This window comes from Lepus europaeus, chromosome 2 (genome assembly GCF_033115175.1).
Source record: "Lepus europaeus isolate LE1 chromosome 2, mLepTim1.pri, whole genome shotgun sequence".
NCBI classification, from domain to species: domain Eukaryota; kingdom Metazoa; phylum Chordata; class Mammalia; order Lagomorpha; family Leporidae; genus Lepus; species Lepus europaeus.
In genome coordinates, this window is record NC_084828.1 from 12,284,709 (window position 1) to 12,301,150 (window position 16,442).

Below are 16,442 nucleotides of genomic sequence, written 5' to 3' on the forward strand. Positions count from 1 at the left end.
TTGCAGCTTCCTGCTAACACACACACCCTGGGAGGCAGTAGGTCATAGGTCAGTTACTTGGGTCCCTGCCACCTATGTGGGAGACACAGAATGAGTTCCAGGATTTTGGCTTCAGCCTGGCCTGACCTCAGCTATTGCAGGTGTTTAGGGGATGAACCTGTGGATAGAATATCTCTGTTTTTCTATTTTACTCGCTCACTCACTGTCTGTGTCTGTGTCTCTGCCTTTCAAATAAATAAGAAATAATTTTTTTATAAAGTAGAACCTAATGAGATAGCACAGTGAGGCAGGTGTGATATGAGGACTGAACTAAGTGATAAAAAAAAACAAGAGGATGCGACAAGTGGGTAAGTTGAGGAGATGGGGACGCTAGGACCTATAGGCCTGGTGTGCATAGGAGGAGACAAATTGCCTGTTTAAGTCCAAGTGGTGATGTCTACTGTGTGGTTTTGGAAGTTATGAACATGTGGGTGGAACTCTACACATGATTGAGATTGGCTAGGTCAGATATGTAAACTGTAAGGAAAAGAAGGCTGAGGATGAAGCCCTGGAAACAGCCGAGAAAAAATCAGAGCTCTGGGAACCATTCAGCTCACAGCCCCTGAGTACCCGTGGCCACACCTGTGGAGTTCACCTTGAGCTTCTGTGTCGTGGTGGGCAGCAGAGGCCCAAGGTGTGTGTGGAAGTTCTTTCTGGGGGGCTTGCTCTGCCACACTACAGCTCACAGCTGTCTCCGACTTCTGTCTCCTTAACCCAGTGAGCCTGCTCTGCTCTGCTGCCGGGAAACAGCAGCTCACCTCGTTTGAGGCCTTTCATGGGTGATAGACCTGTGCCTCCTGTGCTCCATCACCTGGAAATGGATTATTTCATGTATTTTGCCCAGTGTTTGGTTGTTTATAGCTGAAGACTAAATCTAGTTCTTCTTACTTTTACAGGCTAGAAGTGAAAATACCTGCTATTTTAAAATGTATAACTTTTTGAATATATTTTAGGCAAAATGTCGTGACTTTGAGAATATGCTGTGGTTCGAATCTTTGTTGTTTTATGGTTGTGAAGAACGTGAGCAAGAAAAAGATGACGTGGATGTTGCACTGCTGCCCACCATTGTGGAGAAGGTGATACTTCCTAAACTAACAGGTGAGGAGCCTGTTCCCTAACTGAACAGCCAGACACGTTGTGTTTCTAAGATCTGTGTGAAAGTTTTTAGTCCAGAGCATATTTCCCATAGAAATTGCATGATAAATATAGTACCTGGCCCAGAGATGGCCAAAGAGAAGGGTAGTGCTGAACCTGGGACTTGACCATTACCTGGGGTGGTCCGGGGGCTGGAGGTAGTAATGGATTGCTTGGTGTGTGTTAGTGCCTCAAAGACTACCTGAAGTAACAGTGAGTACTTAGTTTGGGGGAGAAATTCATTTATCTGAGGAATAATTTCAATGATTTCATCATTTTATCACAAGCAAATTAGGAAGTATTAGAATGGAAACCTATTTTAAATACTAAAAGTAAATTTTGGAAATTGGACCTGTGGCTCAGTGGGTTAAGCCACTGTCTATAGCATCTCATATGGGTGCCGGTTTGAATCCCAGCTGCTCCATTTCCTATCTAGCTCCCTACTAATGCATCCACACGGGAGACCTGGAGGAGGCTTCTGGCTCCTGGCTCCGGCCTGGCACAGCCATGGCCGTTGGCAGCCATTTGGGGAGTGAACTAGTGGATGGAAGATCTCTCTCTTTCTCTCCCACCCACCTCTCCCCCCTCTCTGTAATTCTGATTTATAAATAAATAAAAAAATTTTTTAGGATTTTATTTATTTGACAGGTAGAATTATAGAGAGAGGAAGAGACAGAGAGAAAGGTCTTCCATCCATTGGTTTACTCCCCAAAGGGCCGCAATGGCCAGAGCTGGGCCAATCCAGAGCCAGGAGCTTCTTCCGGTTCCCCAGCATGGATGCAGGGGCCCAAGGACTTGGACCATCTTCCAGTGCTTTCCCAGGCCATTAGCAGAGAGCTGGGCAGGAAGAAAGTAGTCAGGACATGAACCAGCTGCAGATGGAGGCTTATCCTACTACATCAGAGCACTGGCCCCAGTAAATAAATCTTTTTTAAAAATAAATAAATTTTGAGTTTAGAAATTTTTTATGCTGAGCTAACATCTTAGATATTAGACATCTTTCTCTCTTAACTTTAATTTTCTTTTAACATTTATTTATTTATTTGAAAAACAGAGTTACAGAGAGGCAGAGATAGAGAGAGGGGTCTTCCATCCTCTGGTTCACTCCCCAAATGGTTACAGCAGCTAGAACTGGGCCATCTGAAACCAGAAGCCAGGAGCTTCTTCTGGGTCTCCCACGTGGATGCATGGATCTAAGCACTTAGACCATCTTCTACTGCTTTCCCGGGCCATAACAGAGAGCTGGGTTGGAAGTGCAACAGCCAGGACATGAACCAGCGCCCATATGGGATGCCGGCACTGCAGGTGGCAGCTTTACCTCAACCTTAATTTTTGATGAGTAGCAGAAGTAAGAGGGTTTTGTTCCCTCTCTGCTTGTCCTTCCCCCAGAATTCCCACAATTAAGAGGACAGAGAAGACAGCTTATATTAGAGAGGGGAAAAATAAGTCGGAGTTGGTGTTTATGATCAGAAGATGGTTGACTTCGGATTTCGGGAAGCTGCAGTTTATTCTGTGTGTCAACACTTTTTTTTCTTAACAGTAATAGCTGAAAATATGTGGGACCCTTTTTCTACAACACAGACTTCAAGAATGGTTGGAATTACGCTAAAATTAATAAATGGATATCCTTCAGTAGTAAATGCAGAAAATAAAAATACACAGGTAATGCAATTATTGTCTTCAGGAAGCTTCCCTTGCACCCCCTTCTGAAAATGCCAAAGAGTTGAGAGAATGAGTGGTTATTCTAAACCACCCAGAAATCTCATTTGAGCTGTGGAGGCCTTTTAGAGCCTGATATATACAGAATTGGGGTTACTAATTTTCAGTATTTAAAAAAATCTATATGGAAGTAAGATGTTATTAGTTGAGATAGCCTCTCATTTGTACTTTTTTTTTTTTTTTTTGACTACCACACTCCCAATTTGAGTCATCAGATGTCCCTTTAAGAACAATTTCTGGGGAAAAGAAAAATGTAATGCTACTAAAATGGTTAACAACTGATGATCTAAATGTTAAAACATTTAAACAGTGTGTAAAACAACTACATGTTGCTTTGTAACTTCCAAATTTAAAGTTGCTCAGTGGATATTCACTTGAACTATTTAAACATGGAGGGGTTTATCGTTGTTGAGTTTTCAGCAACCTCATTTTGAGAAGAAGCAGATGTTTCTGATCTTGGATTTTTGAGGGATTGAAAGATTCCTAATGGCGTATGCACGCCACTTTCTGAGGATTGAACTGAGTAGTGAGTATTGATGACTTTAGAGCCTTCTATGAGGAAATTTAAAAAAAAAACTGAGAAAATGGGTCATTTGAAATCAGTACCCAGTTATTTGATTTAAACTAAGACCTGTTTTTATCGTCCTGCACTTTTAACTCCAGGTTTTCCTAAAGGCACTTTTATTGAGAATGAGAAGAACTTTAGATGATGATGTGTTCATGCCTTTGTATCCCAAAAAGTAAGTAACTGTGATGAACACTGAAAATAGTATTCTTCGTTCTTTCAAAGAAGGCTTCTAAAATTCTGGAGAGCTACAGGTAGATCCAAATAGAAACTTTACTTGTATCAGGGGAATTGTTCCCTGAAGCAGAATATAGTACTTAGTGCCTCTGTTCTCCCTCAGTATCTTAGAATAGATTCCCTTTGCTTTTTCTACATATTATCTTCCTGAATGTAATTGTGAGAAAATTTGGGAAATACTTAATTCTCTTATTTACCTGTTTTGCTTATGGAAATCTAGTAATCATATGGCATCCACACATAAAATATTTGACCATGGTCTATTTCTCTTTTTTTACTTAGTGTCTTAGAAAACAAAAATTCGGGGCCTTATTTGTTTTTTCAACGACAATTTTGGTCTTCAGTTAAGGTAAGTGTTTTTAGGATTATTTAAAAACTTCAAGCTTTGTCTAAGTTTGCATATGTTTTTGAAAAGTATTTTGGTTTTTTTTTTAAAAAAGATTTATTTATTTACTTGAAAGTCAGAGTTACACAGAGACAGGAGAGTCAGAGAGAGAGAGAGAGAGGTCTTCCATTCTCTGGTTCACTCCCCAATTGGCCGCAGTGGCTGGAGCTGTGTTGATCTGAAGCCAAGAGCTTCTTCCAGGTCTCCCACATGGGTGCAGGGGCCCAAGGACCTGGGCCATCTTCTACTGCTTTCCCAGGCCATAGCAGAGAGCTGGATCGGAAGTGGAGCAGCTGGGACTTGAACCAGCGCCTATATGGGATGCCAGCACTGCAGGCAGTGGCTTTACCTGGTACGCCGCAGTGCCGGCCCCCTTAGTGTTTTTTAATTTAAGGGTTATTTGTTTGTTTGTTTGTTTCAAAGGTAGAGTGTCAGAGAGAGGGAGAGACCTGGAGAAGGGGAGATCTTCTCTCTGCTGATTCAGTCCCCAAATAGCCACAACAACTGGGGCTATCAGGCTGAAGCCAGAAGCCAGGAACTCTGTCCAGGCCCACGCAGGGGTGACAGGGTCCCTAGAACTTGGGCCATCATCTACTACCTTCCCAAGCATATTAGCAGGAAGCTGAATTGGAAGCAGAGCAGCTAGGATTTAAACTGACACTCTAATGTGGGATGCCCCATCTCAGACAACAGCTTAACCTGCTGCACCTCAGTGCCAGCCCCATATTTTAATGTTTCATTATCTCTATAGGCTTAGATCTATTTGTAAACACAGCGTCTGTGCTTTACAAAGTAATTATATTCCAAAAACTTACCCAGTTCCCACAAGAGAAAATTAATTCCAGGTTTCAAAGTAAGGTCCAAACTGCACAGCAAAATGGCTAACTAAGCCACAGTTTGTTCAGCAAATAGAGTCCGTGCTCTTCTGAGTTTTGGTGATAATAGTACTGCATAAGGCAGACGTGGAGCCTTCCTGAACTTTATAATCCAGCACAGATGGCAGACAGCAAACCAGAGGTGTGTGGTTTAGGAAAGGGAGCATCTGCAAGGGGCGCGGGAACTGTGACTAGCCAGTTGTACAAGATGTCGTTCCACCTTGAGGAAGTGAGACTCGGGTTATAGACCAGAAGCTCTAGGCGTGCCTCTCAGCTGCAGGACAGACTAGAGGAAGTGGAAGCACAGGATGGCTAGAACTCCGGAGGAGGGAAAGGCTCGGGATGGTAAGGACCTTGTGAAAGGCTTTGCTCTTTATCCTAGAAGTTACAGGAAGCCGTGGAAGAGTTGTTTTTTCTGTTGACATACATTCGTTCTGTTGAGTGTAATTTTGTGAGTTCTGAAGAATGAATATGGTCATGTCATCAAAGATGTGGAACACTTCATCATCCCTCAGAATTCCCCTTGTCCCTTTATAGTCCAGCCCATCCTGACCCCTGACCTCCTCCCTCCTGATCTGCTCTGACAGTCTTTGCAAGCATATCTCATGCAGGGAATTATGTAGTAGGGAGCCTTTCGAGTCTGACTTCTTTCACTTATGCATTTGAGATTCACGCGTGTTGTGTTATCTGTAGTTCATTCCTTTTTATTGCTGAGCAATATTCCACCATGAGGTAGATAACACAGGGTTGATTTTTGTTGTTTTCATCCACTGTCTAATTGAGGGACATTTGGATTTTTTCCACTTTGGAGTAATTATGAATAAAGCTATGGTAAGGGTTTTCTGAGTACACGATAGGTTTTCAATTTCACATGGACAAAACAAAAATCTGTTTCCCAGGGTGTGGACTTAGCCTCGTGGTTAAGATGCTGATTGAGACCCCAGGGCCTGGTTCGGTGCCCGGCTCCCGCTCCTCATTCCAGCCTCCTGCACTCACAAAACCTGAGACCATGGTGAGGGCTCAAATAATTGGGCTCCTGCTTCCTACGTGTGACACCTGTGTTGAGTTCCTAGGGCTTCTGGCCAGGGCCCTGGCTTAGCCCAGGCCATTGTGGGCATTTGTGGAGTGAACCAGTTGGGGGAGCACTTGTGTGTGTGCTAGGTGCCTTGCAAATAAATTAAAATGTAGGGGGAAAAAACCTGTTTTCCAGTGATTATTACTGTTTTGCATTCTTTACAGCAGTACATCAGTGATCTAATTCTTCTTGACTCTGACCACACCTGTGTTGTCGTCATCCCACTGGGTGTATCGTGCTATCTCATTGTGGTTTTCGTTTGCACCTCTCTAATGACTGTGTTGAGCATTCTTTATGCTTTCGTGAACTTGTTTTGCTATCTGTATGTTCACATCTTCACTCATGTTTTAAATTAATCTTTGCCATGTCCTACACAGAAGTCCTTTATCAAAGATTTTTTTTCTAGTCTTTGACATGTGCTTCCATTCTGCTGTGTGTAGAAGTTAAATTTTGATGAAGTCTTAGTTATTCCTTTTTCCTGTTGGGGATTGTGCTTTAGATTTCTAAGAAATGTGCTAAGAAATTTTTGTCTAAGAGAAGTAAGAGAAGGCCACAACATTTTTATCCTATCCTATCCTTTTTTTTTTTTTTTTAAGATATATTTATTCATTTGAAAGGCAGCGTTATAGAGAGAAATAGAGAGGGGAAGAGAGATTTTCCATCTGCTGAATTATTCCCCAAGTTGCTGCAGTGGCTAGGGCGGGGCCCACCTGAAACCAGGAGCCAGGAGCTTCAATCTGGGTCTCCCACGTGATGGCAGGGGTACAAGTACTTGAGCCATCTTCGGCTGCTTTCCAGGCACATTAGCAGGGAGCTGGATCAGAACAGGAGCAGCTGGAACTCGAACCAGTACTCATGAGTGCTGGTGTTGCAGGAGGAGGCTTAACCTGCTGCACCGGCAACGCCAGCCCCTCTTACCCTTTCTTCTAGAAGTTTCATGGTTTTAGATTTACATTTAAATGTATAATCTATTTCAGGTTAATTTTTATTATAGAGTTTGAGGCTTGGATTAAGATTTCCTTTGTTCCTTTTTGTTGGAAAGACTATCCTTTTTTCCATTGAATTGCTTTGGTACCTTTTTTTTAAATCAGTTGACCATATATGTGTGGGTCATGGAAAGGTTTTTGGCAGGGAGTTATGTGAACAAATTGCCATTTTTCAGATTACTCTCTCTGGAGCTAGTGTTATGGCACAGTGGGCACTTAGGATGCCTGCGTTGCGTATTGGAGCGCCTGGTTCAAGTCGTGGGTACTGTGCACTTCTGATCCAGCTTCCTGCTAAGTCACCTGCAGGGCAGCATGTGACGGCCCAAATCCTGGGGTCCCTGCTGCTCCTACAGCACACTCAGACGGCACTTCTGGCTTCTGGTTTCTGTCTGGCCCAGATGTTGCTGGCGTTTGGGGAATGAATCAGCAGACACCGCTCTCTCTCTGTCTCTACTTCTGCCTCTGTCACTTTGCCTTTCAAGATTTTTTTTTTTTTTATTACTTTGCTGTGTTAAGATTGAAAGGATAGTAGTGACGAAAACGGGAACTGGTGTTTATTGTGTACCCTGTGCCAAGCAGTACCACGCTATATAGATTATTTCAGTGAGGCCTCCGAGTGAGTCTGTAAGGCAGGCACTAGACTTCCTCTCCTGATGGGAAGGTGAGGCACAGAAGCAGCCTGCCAGGGTCATTCCTAGCTCAGAGCAGTGCCTCTGCCGGGATCCTGTGAGAGGACACCTAGTGCCCTAACCTTCATTATATATGATGAGTTCTTGTTTCTCATGCATCTAGAACTAGCTGTGTGTTATTGCCCTGGAGAAAATTGAGTTGAGTTTATTTGCTGAGGATCCCTGCCTGAGAAAGGCTGCTTCATGACTCACATTCGTAATTACTGGAGTAAATGCAGGTTCTGAGAGAGATGAGCAGGAGGGGGGCAGTGGCACTCGAGCCGTGAGCACATGAGGTAGTGGCAGAGTCCCAGAACCTGAGGGCCAGGGCAAGAGTGACAGCCAGCCTCTGGCCTGAGCAGCCGACGGACAGTGTTGAGAAGTAACCGGACGCCAGAAAGTTTTATGGTGGGCTGGGGCGGGGCTTCCACGTTGCAGGAATGGCTTTCACTTGGTGTGTATTGAGTTGAAGTGGCGTGAGATGTCCAAGGATAGAGCCCTGTCCAGGTTTCCTAGATCTGTTAGCCATAGACTGTTGTAAGTCAGGGAAAAGAATCCCCCATCTTTCTAGGGGAGCACAGGAGTTGCTGAGGCGTAATTTTGAATGGAAGACACTGATGGAGGAATCAGTGTGGCTCAGTAGTACTTCCTGTGGTCGTGGGAAACCGGCGTTTGTGCTGATCGATGCGACGGTCACCAGCTGCATGTGGCAGTCATCCTGGGGAGTGTGCAGACTCTTCAAAAGTGCGGAGAAGCACTCTGGCAGTTTGAAAGTAGCAATTTCATACGGTATTTACTATGTAACTAATTTACTTTGCAACTAATTTATACTTAACATTGCTTCTCAATATATTTTTTCTTCTTTCTAGTTATTAGGAAATTTCCTTCAGTGGTATGGCATTTTCTCCAATAAAACTCTTCAGGAGTTATCAATTGATGGTCTGTTAAATAGATACATTCTCATGGCTTTTCAGAATTCAGAATATGGAGACGACAGCATCAAAAAAGCCCAAAATGTGAGTTTAATAATATGTAGTGTAGTTTCTAAAGCACATAAAGTGAATTAAGTTTTGTTTAAAAAGGGATTTGAGAATTTTATGAAAAATCACTTTGATTATTGGATATGGGACGAAGTTGATGATTAGTTTGCCTCCCTGGAATTTCCAAACCACCATGGCACTTTTTAAAATATTTTTCTTTTAATGTAGCTAATAGAAAATCTTAAGTTATATGTAACATTTGCATTATATTTCTTTTCAAATTATCCTTAAAATTTGCATAAAGGGAACAAATTTCATGTATTTCATATATACAGTTTTAAGAACATAATGATACGTCCTGCCCTACCCAAGCTCCTCCTTATTTTTTTTAATTTTTGCAATGACATACTTTTAATTTACTTTATAATCACAAACTGAACCGTCCACTAAATTAAGAATTCAACAAGTATTAAGTGGAAAAAACCAGTGTTCCTCAGGAGTATAAGCAAGGGCTATAAGCAATAATCAAATTCATAGCATTTTTTATGTAAAAATATAAGTTATTTCCTATGTATAAACACATCTATTTATCTGTCAATTTTTTTAAGTATTAGTAAAAGTTTTAATTTCTGGGTAGTAACTTCTTAATGGTTGAATTAATGTCATTTTCAGTGTCACTGAATAAATGCATTTTTCTCTGATTTAAGAAATAATTTTAATATCTTTTCCATTTGTTTATTCATTATGTAATTTGATCTTTAAAAATATTTTGTAAACAGTCATAAAAGTAATGAGAATTTGCAAGTTAACAGTAGAGTTTTTTTCCCCCTGAACTACATCAAAGTAAGTCGCTAACGTGATGCCCCACCCCACTCAAATAGATTGTGTATATTTCCTATAAACATGAGGATTAGTCTGTTTGATTACAATATAACCATTCATTAGCATCAGGAGATTCTGTGCATATCACGTAAGTTGTTTCAATAATACCCATCCTTGGCCAAAACAATACCTAGGTCCTCTCTCTAATTTCCTTAAACAGAAGGGTTCTTCAGTCTTTTCTTGGCTGACCTTCAGAGCCTTGACACTCTGGAAGATGATAGGCACTTTGTGTAATGTCCCTCCACTTGCGTTTTGTCTGACATCTCTCTCATGATTAGATTCAGATTCTGTATCTGGCGGTATTTATCCCAGATTTCCTGAGTGGAAGTCCCTTAAAATTAAAATTGACATGTCCCCTGTTTTTGAGGGAGGTCCTTTTGCTCTGTGGCATGAGATGTTTCAGCTCATCTTGTGTTTGGACTGCCCCACCCCTGGAGTTAGTCGTTTCTCTAAGGACCATCCCTGGATCCTTTGGTGGTGCGTTTTTTCTACGCACTGGGAGTGATTTCCCCTACTAGACTGCCCTCTTTGAGCCTCGCCTGCTTAAGCTTTGGCGCTCCGTGCCAGGCTGCTGAGACTCGCCCTGGGCTACTCCTGTGTTATGTAATCTCACTCTAAGCCAGCTTGGGTCCCCACTCCCAGCATGAATGTCTACTGACTGATGTGTTGGGGGTAGAGGAGAGGCCACAACTTCATCATATTTATACTACACATGTTTCTACATTGAGAACTGTTGATACGGGAGAACTCAGTTCATTTAGGGCATCCTGGAATACTGGGAATTGAAGCAACTGGCTATCAATTTTATGTATGTAATTCATTTAAATTCCAGATGGATTATTTTTCTTTTGAGTACCTGACCCCATCAGTTGAAGTAAAAATTTAGGAATGGTGGCAGAGTTAAAATTGGAAGGTTTAAGAAGCCGTTCATGGTATATTAAATACTGTAGTCCAGATCAACTCTTCCAGCCAATCATTTATACCCATTATCTAAACTCAGCTTTTAATGCTTTCTTTTATTCTAACTATTTAATTGTGTATCTTTCTTTTTTCTGCCTAGGTAATTAATTGTTTCCCCAAACAATGGTTCATGAATCTGAAAGGAGAAAGAACTATTTCACAGTTAGAAAACTTTTGTCGATACCTTGTACATTTAGCAGATACAATTTACAGAAACAGTATTGGGTGCTCTGATGTAGAGAAAAGAAATGCAAGGTAAGTTTTTTGTAATTACTTAGTAAAACAGTAATCTGGACTTGCTTTAGTCAGGTTTAGTATTATTGAAATGTTTTAAGTAGATATTTATATGTTTCCTTTGTATTGTAAATCTATCAAAATCACATATTTTTTGTATTTGCAGTTTTTATCTTGTTTCAATATGTTATTTATGAAGATATTAAAAATTCTGGTAAAGACCTTGCCCCTGGGGAATGAGTAAGACATTATTTTCTGTGTTTCCTTGATGAAGAATCGGGTGGATCCCAGGCTCTTAGAGTATGAGGAACTTTGATCTTGACCTTGATCTTGGAAGATTCATTATGCAGATAGAAACTCTGGGGTAGATCAGCATTTAGACACGGAGTTCCCCACAGTTAAATCCCAGTTTTTGAGGCCAGCGCCGCGGCTCACTTGGCTAATCCTCCGCCTGCGGTGCCGGCACACCGGGTTCTAGCCCCGGTTGGGGTGCCAGATTCTGTCCCGGTTGCCCCTCTTCCAGGCCAGCTCTCTGCTGTGGCCTGGGAAGGCAGTGGAGGATAACCCAAATGTTTGGGCTCCTGCACCCCATGGGAGACCAGGAAGAAGCACCTGGCTCCTGGCTTTGGATCAGCGCAGCACACCAGCCGTAGCAGCCATTTGAGGGGTGAACCAACGGAAGGAAGACCTTTCTCTCTGTCTCTCTCTCTCACTGTCTAACTCTGCCTGTAAAAAAAAAAAAAAAAAAAGGTTTCTTTTTTTTTTTTTGACAGGCAGAGTGGATAGTGAGAGAGAGAGACAGAGAGAAAGGTCTTCCTTTTGCCGTTGGTTCACCCTCCAATGGCCGCCGCGGTAGCGCGCTGCGGCCGGCGCACCGCGCTGTTCCGATGGCAGGAGCCAGGTGCTTCTCCTGGTCTCCCATGGGGTGCAGGGCCCAAGGACTTGGGCCATCCTCCACTGCACTCCCTAGCCACAGCAGAGAGCTGGCCTGGAAGAGGGGCAACCGGGACAGGATCAGTGCCCCGACCGGGACTAGAACCCGGTGTGCCGGCGCCGCAAGGCGGAGGATTAGCCTAGTGAGCCGCGGCGCCGGCCAAAAGGTTTCTTTTTAATATTTTTATTTCATATATTCTTCCTGATGTCAGAGTTTGGTTTTGTTTCCGTCACAGCTTGTGTGTATCCATGTGACACAACTTTTGTGTGTCCTCATTCTCCTTTCTCTTGTTTTCTTGTGAGACAATTTGCTGTCTTTCACAGTAAAATTTTAAAAGTTGAAGTAAAGTTTGTAGTTGTGAAAGTTCTTTGGCAGGTGATTTTGGATTTGATTGGTATCCTTGGTACTAATTGTTTTAACTCGATAAATTCCGTTTTTTAAACATTGATTTATGTATATTCAACAGAATTATTGGGAGTTAAATATCAACAAACAGTATTCATTAACTCTGCTATAATACAGTAATTCAGCAATTATTTAAGTACCTCTTCTATGCAGTACAAATAAAGTAGGTTGCAAAGTTTTACAAATTTTAGTCCTTTCCTGGAAGATGCTTACTACAATTTTGTAAAGGAGATAAGACAATTAACAGTGGCATAGTGTATGGCTTTTCTCCTGAGTGGTTCAAATTACATGTTCAGTCGTTCTTAAGGTATGGCTCCTGGGCCAGCAGCATCAGTGTAGTGAGGAGCTGGCTAGGAAAGCGAGGTCTCAGGCCCCACGCCAGGCCTGTTGTGGGTGTAGGACTGGGTAATCTGTTTTAACAGCCTTCTAGGTCATCCCTACGTGTTCTAAAATCACTTCCTAAAAAGAGTAGGAACGATTAGTAGCTGGGATGATAAGGAGAGCCAGTGTATGCTTTGTTGAGTGAGTTTCGGAGGAGGAGAAGTTAGGCTGGGTCTTGATGAATTGGCGATGGAGATACCAGATATAACTGGTTCCTGAAGTGCTCCAGAAGACTTGGGACTCTGGTTTGGGGAGAAGTCTGGAAACATGGCTTTCTCTTCTTTTTAGATACTAATGAAAATTATTGATCTGAATAAAACTTTTTTTAAAATGGATCTCCCTCCTCTGGGCTACATATTTGAGCATATACAAGCTTTATTTTATATGGATAAACATAATTGTTTTTTCTTGCCTTAGTTCGTATATCTCTTAGCTGTTTTCCTTCTTTAAAAATGTTCAGAAAAATTGCAGTCTGTAAATAAACAGTCATAAAGTCACTTGATACATTTTGCTTTAATGTACTAATAACAAGATGCTGGTATGTATTTTTCTCTTTTAGGGAAAACATAAAACAGATAATAAAACTCCTTGCAAGTGTTCGTGCTTTGGATCATGCTATGTCTGTTGCAAGTGACCACAATGTGAAAGAATTTAAGTCTTTAATTGAAGGAAAATAGATCTGTGAGACTGAAAAGCCTGTTTGTTTTAATACCATTCCCAATGTATAAATTTTGTATATATGTAAAGTTTCTTAAACTGTAAAATACTGATTCTTGTTTTAATACAAAAAACATTATATTCAATACTGTGTCCTTAAATGAGATTTCTTCAGAATGAAAGGAATTCAGCTTATTTCCAGGAGTCTATGAATGTTTTCCTTACTGCCTGTCATACTTTGTTTACAGAAGTATTTTGTATGGTCACTCAAATTAACCCTCTCAGTTACTTGTCCTCTGTAAGCGACGTGTGCAGTGTAGATTGTGTAATTATGCATTTACATATTTATGCCACCGTGGGCTTCCTTTCACACTGGAAGTTGGCAGTGTTTTCTGCAGAGGAGGCCTCCTCACAGGGAAATGGCCCGCAGCAAACTGTGTGAGGGAAATGACCACACTACTGCCACAGAAGGGCTGGCAGGTGACTCAGTGATCACCTTTTGGTTAGCGTGGCTCTCACCATAGCTGTGCTGCCTGAAAATGGAGAGTTTAGTGGACTTAGTCCTTGGGTGACTGTTAGACGTTCTCCCTCAAATCAGCGCCACAGTCAAGTGTGGGTTTAATGTGAACTCTAAATAATATATGCAATGTAGTCTCAGATGGAACGTAGAAGTTTAATTTTTGAAAATAATGATTCCACCACCTAACTGCATGGTTTGTGCTGACCATCCTGTCTCATTCATTTTTCTCCCTACCCAGCTTACAGATACATGCATTTGAATTTTAGTAGTCTCTCATGATATTTAAAAATCCCACATATGTGAGTTATATATGCAATAAAGATTACGCCTTGCTGATTAGCCACACCCAGGCAATTTAATATCCATGGTCTTCTATAATGTTTATACCACATTGTAAATATTCAGAGAACTTGTTTTAAAGTTTATGCTTTCTGAATCTGTGATTTTCAAAAAAGGAACTTTTTGGAAATTAAGGACTATTGTTTGATAATTGTATATGTAATTAAGCTTTAGCCAAGCATTAAATTAATTTTTAAATATATTCTTTGTTGAATTTTACTGGCATTTAAAATGACTAATATAGAGAGACTATAAGTGGGCCCATATGCACTCTTGGTCAGGTAATACTTAGAACAATGTCAAACACTCTAGTTGCTATGTCAGTTGTTTTACAAAATTTTTTTAAAAATTTGAACAGCAGAGAGAGAGTACAGAGAACTCCCATCTACTGGTTCACTCTAAGATGCCCACAGTAGTCAGGGCTGGGCCAGGCCAAACTCCATCAAGGTCTCCTGCATGGGAAACAGGGGCCTCGCTGCCTTGGCTGCCACCTGCTACCTTCCAGGGTGTGCATCAGCAGGAAGCTGGGGGAGAGTGGCGCTGGACTCAGATCTGGACACTGCAGTACACCCCCGCTGGCAGTGATCGCTAGGCCAAACACCTGCCACACTCTGTCCATTTCATCGGGCAGGGACACTGCTTATCCCCTACCTGCTTACTCTAGATGAATCCTTCGTTACACCTAGTGTAACCTAGTGGTCTACTAAGTAGAATTAGATCAGAGCACTTATTCTCAACTTCAATGGGATAAAATGTACAAACACATGTGGCATATCATTGGGGTCTTAAACTACGTTTCCAAACCCATTAGATAATCATTTTTCCTGTAACTGTTTAAGATTATTTCTTGTTTGAAAAGCAGAGTGACAGAGAAAGAGATCTTTATCTACTGATTCACTTCCTCAAATGGCTGCAACAGCTGGGGCTGATCCAGGCCAAAATCAGGAGTCTAGAACTCCATCTGGGTCTCCCACATGGGTTGCAGGGACCCAGATACTTCAGCTTCCCTTTGTTACCTTCCCAGGGGCATTAGTAAAAAGCTTGGTCAGAAGCAGAGTAGCTGGTACCCCAGTATGGGATGCTGGCATTGCAAATAGCGGCTTAATCTGCATTGCCACAACACCGGCCCCTGTTATATCTTTTTTTTTTTTTTTTTTTTTTTTTGACAGGCAGAGTGGACAGTGAGAGAGAGAAACAGAAAGAAAGGTCTTCCTTTGCCGTTGGTTCACCCTCCAATGGCTGCTGCGGCCGGCGCACCATGCTGATCCGAAGCCAGGAGCCAGGTACTTCTTCTGGTCTCCCATGCGGGTGCAGGGCCCAAGCACTTGGGCCATCCTCCACTGCACTCCCTGGCCACAGCAGAGAGCTGGACTGGAAGAGGGGCAACCGGGACAGAATCTGGCGCCCCGACCAGGACTAGAACCTGTTGTGCCAGTGCCGCAAGGCAGAGGATTAGCCTGTTGAGCCATGGCGCCAGCCCTATTTTTAAGAACTCTTAGAATACACTCTGAAACGTTCTATGAAATCCATCACGTTAATCTAGGTTTCAGGTAAGAGTTTGAATATTGTTCTAGAACTTTGATATAAAGTGATTTCAGCCATAAAACTTTGTATGAAGAATGGTTTTCATATCTTCAACCAAATTCTTCATTCCTGAAATGGCTGAAGGGCATTATTTTTTGTGAAAGGAATTTTCAAATTCATAGGTAAAATTGACTTCAATAAAACTGAGGGGAGCTGGTGTTATGCCACAGATTAAGCTACCACTTGCCGTGCTGGCATCCTAGTTCAAGTCCCGGCTGCTCCGCTTCCACTCCAGCTCCTGCTAATGCACCTAGAAAGCAGCAGAAGGCCAAGTACTGGGACCCCTGCCACGCACATGGGCGATCTGGATGCGGTTCCAGACTCCTGGCTTTGGCCTAGCCCAGCCCCAGCCATTGCGGCCCTTTGGGGAGTTAATCAGCTGATGAAGATCTCTCTCCCTCTCTGTCATTGTGCCTTTCAAATAAATCTTCCAAAAGCTGGGGTTTTTTTCTTTTGAAGCAATGTATAAATTAACTCCAAAAAAGGTGAGAAGCATTTTTGAAAAAGGAAAGTTATTAAAATAATATCAACCACAACATAAAGTGTGATTAGTATATTATAGTCTGTGATGGTGACTCACCCATATTCCTGTCCATGCCACTGGTGTCCTAATGCAAGCCACCTGCTCATCTGCCCACAGGCTTTTCCCTTGGCTTGTGCAACAGGCTGAAGTGTCCTGGAGCTACTGTCTCTGGGAGCAGCCCTCAGCCAACTCACTGATGTCTTAGGTAGGAAAACAGTATGGTTCCCATCATCTCTTGGTGGTCTTTGGTTGCTGTGAGCCACAGTTGCTTGTAGTGATACCTTTCCTGGCCCCTAGAATTGGTCGGAAATTGCACAAATCTGAACAGCAAATACCTTAAGTATATTAACATGTAGGAGT

At 42.2% G+C, this 16,442-nt stretch overlaps 1 protein-coding gene across 1 annotated transcript in view; it reads left to right on the forward strand.

Annotated features, from left to right (window-relative positions):
• Positions 1–14,148, forward strand: part of PAXBP1 (PAX3 and PAX7 binding protein 1) — a 38,516-nt gene extending 24,368 nt beyond the window's left edge. Inside the window, exons 12-18 of the mRNA XM_062205999.1 lie at positions 993–1,137; positions 2,714–2,835; positions 3,556–3,632; positions 3,977–4,043; positions 8,553–8,699; positions 10,606–10,760; positions 13,019–14,148. Coding sequence (XP_062061983.1) covers positions 993–1,137; positions 2,714–2,835; positions 3,556–3,632; positions 3,977–4,043; positions 8,553–8,699; positions 10,606–10,760; positions 13,019–13,136 — 831 coding nt within the window. The 3' untranslated portion in view covers positions 13,137–14,148. The remainder of the gene's footprint in view (positions 1–992; positions 1,138–2,713; positions 2,836–3,555; positions 3,633–3,976; positions 4,044–8,552; positions 8,700–10,605; positions 10,761–13,018) is intronic.
• Positions 14,149–16,442: the final 2,294 nt, after the last annotated feature.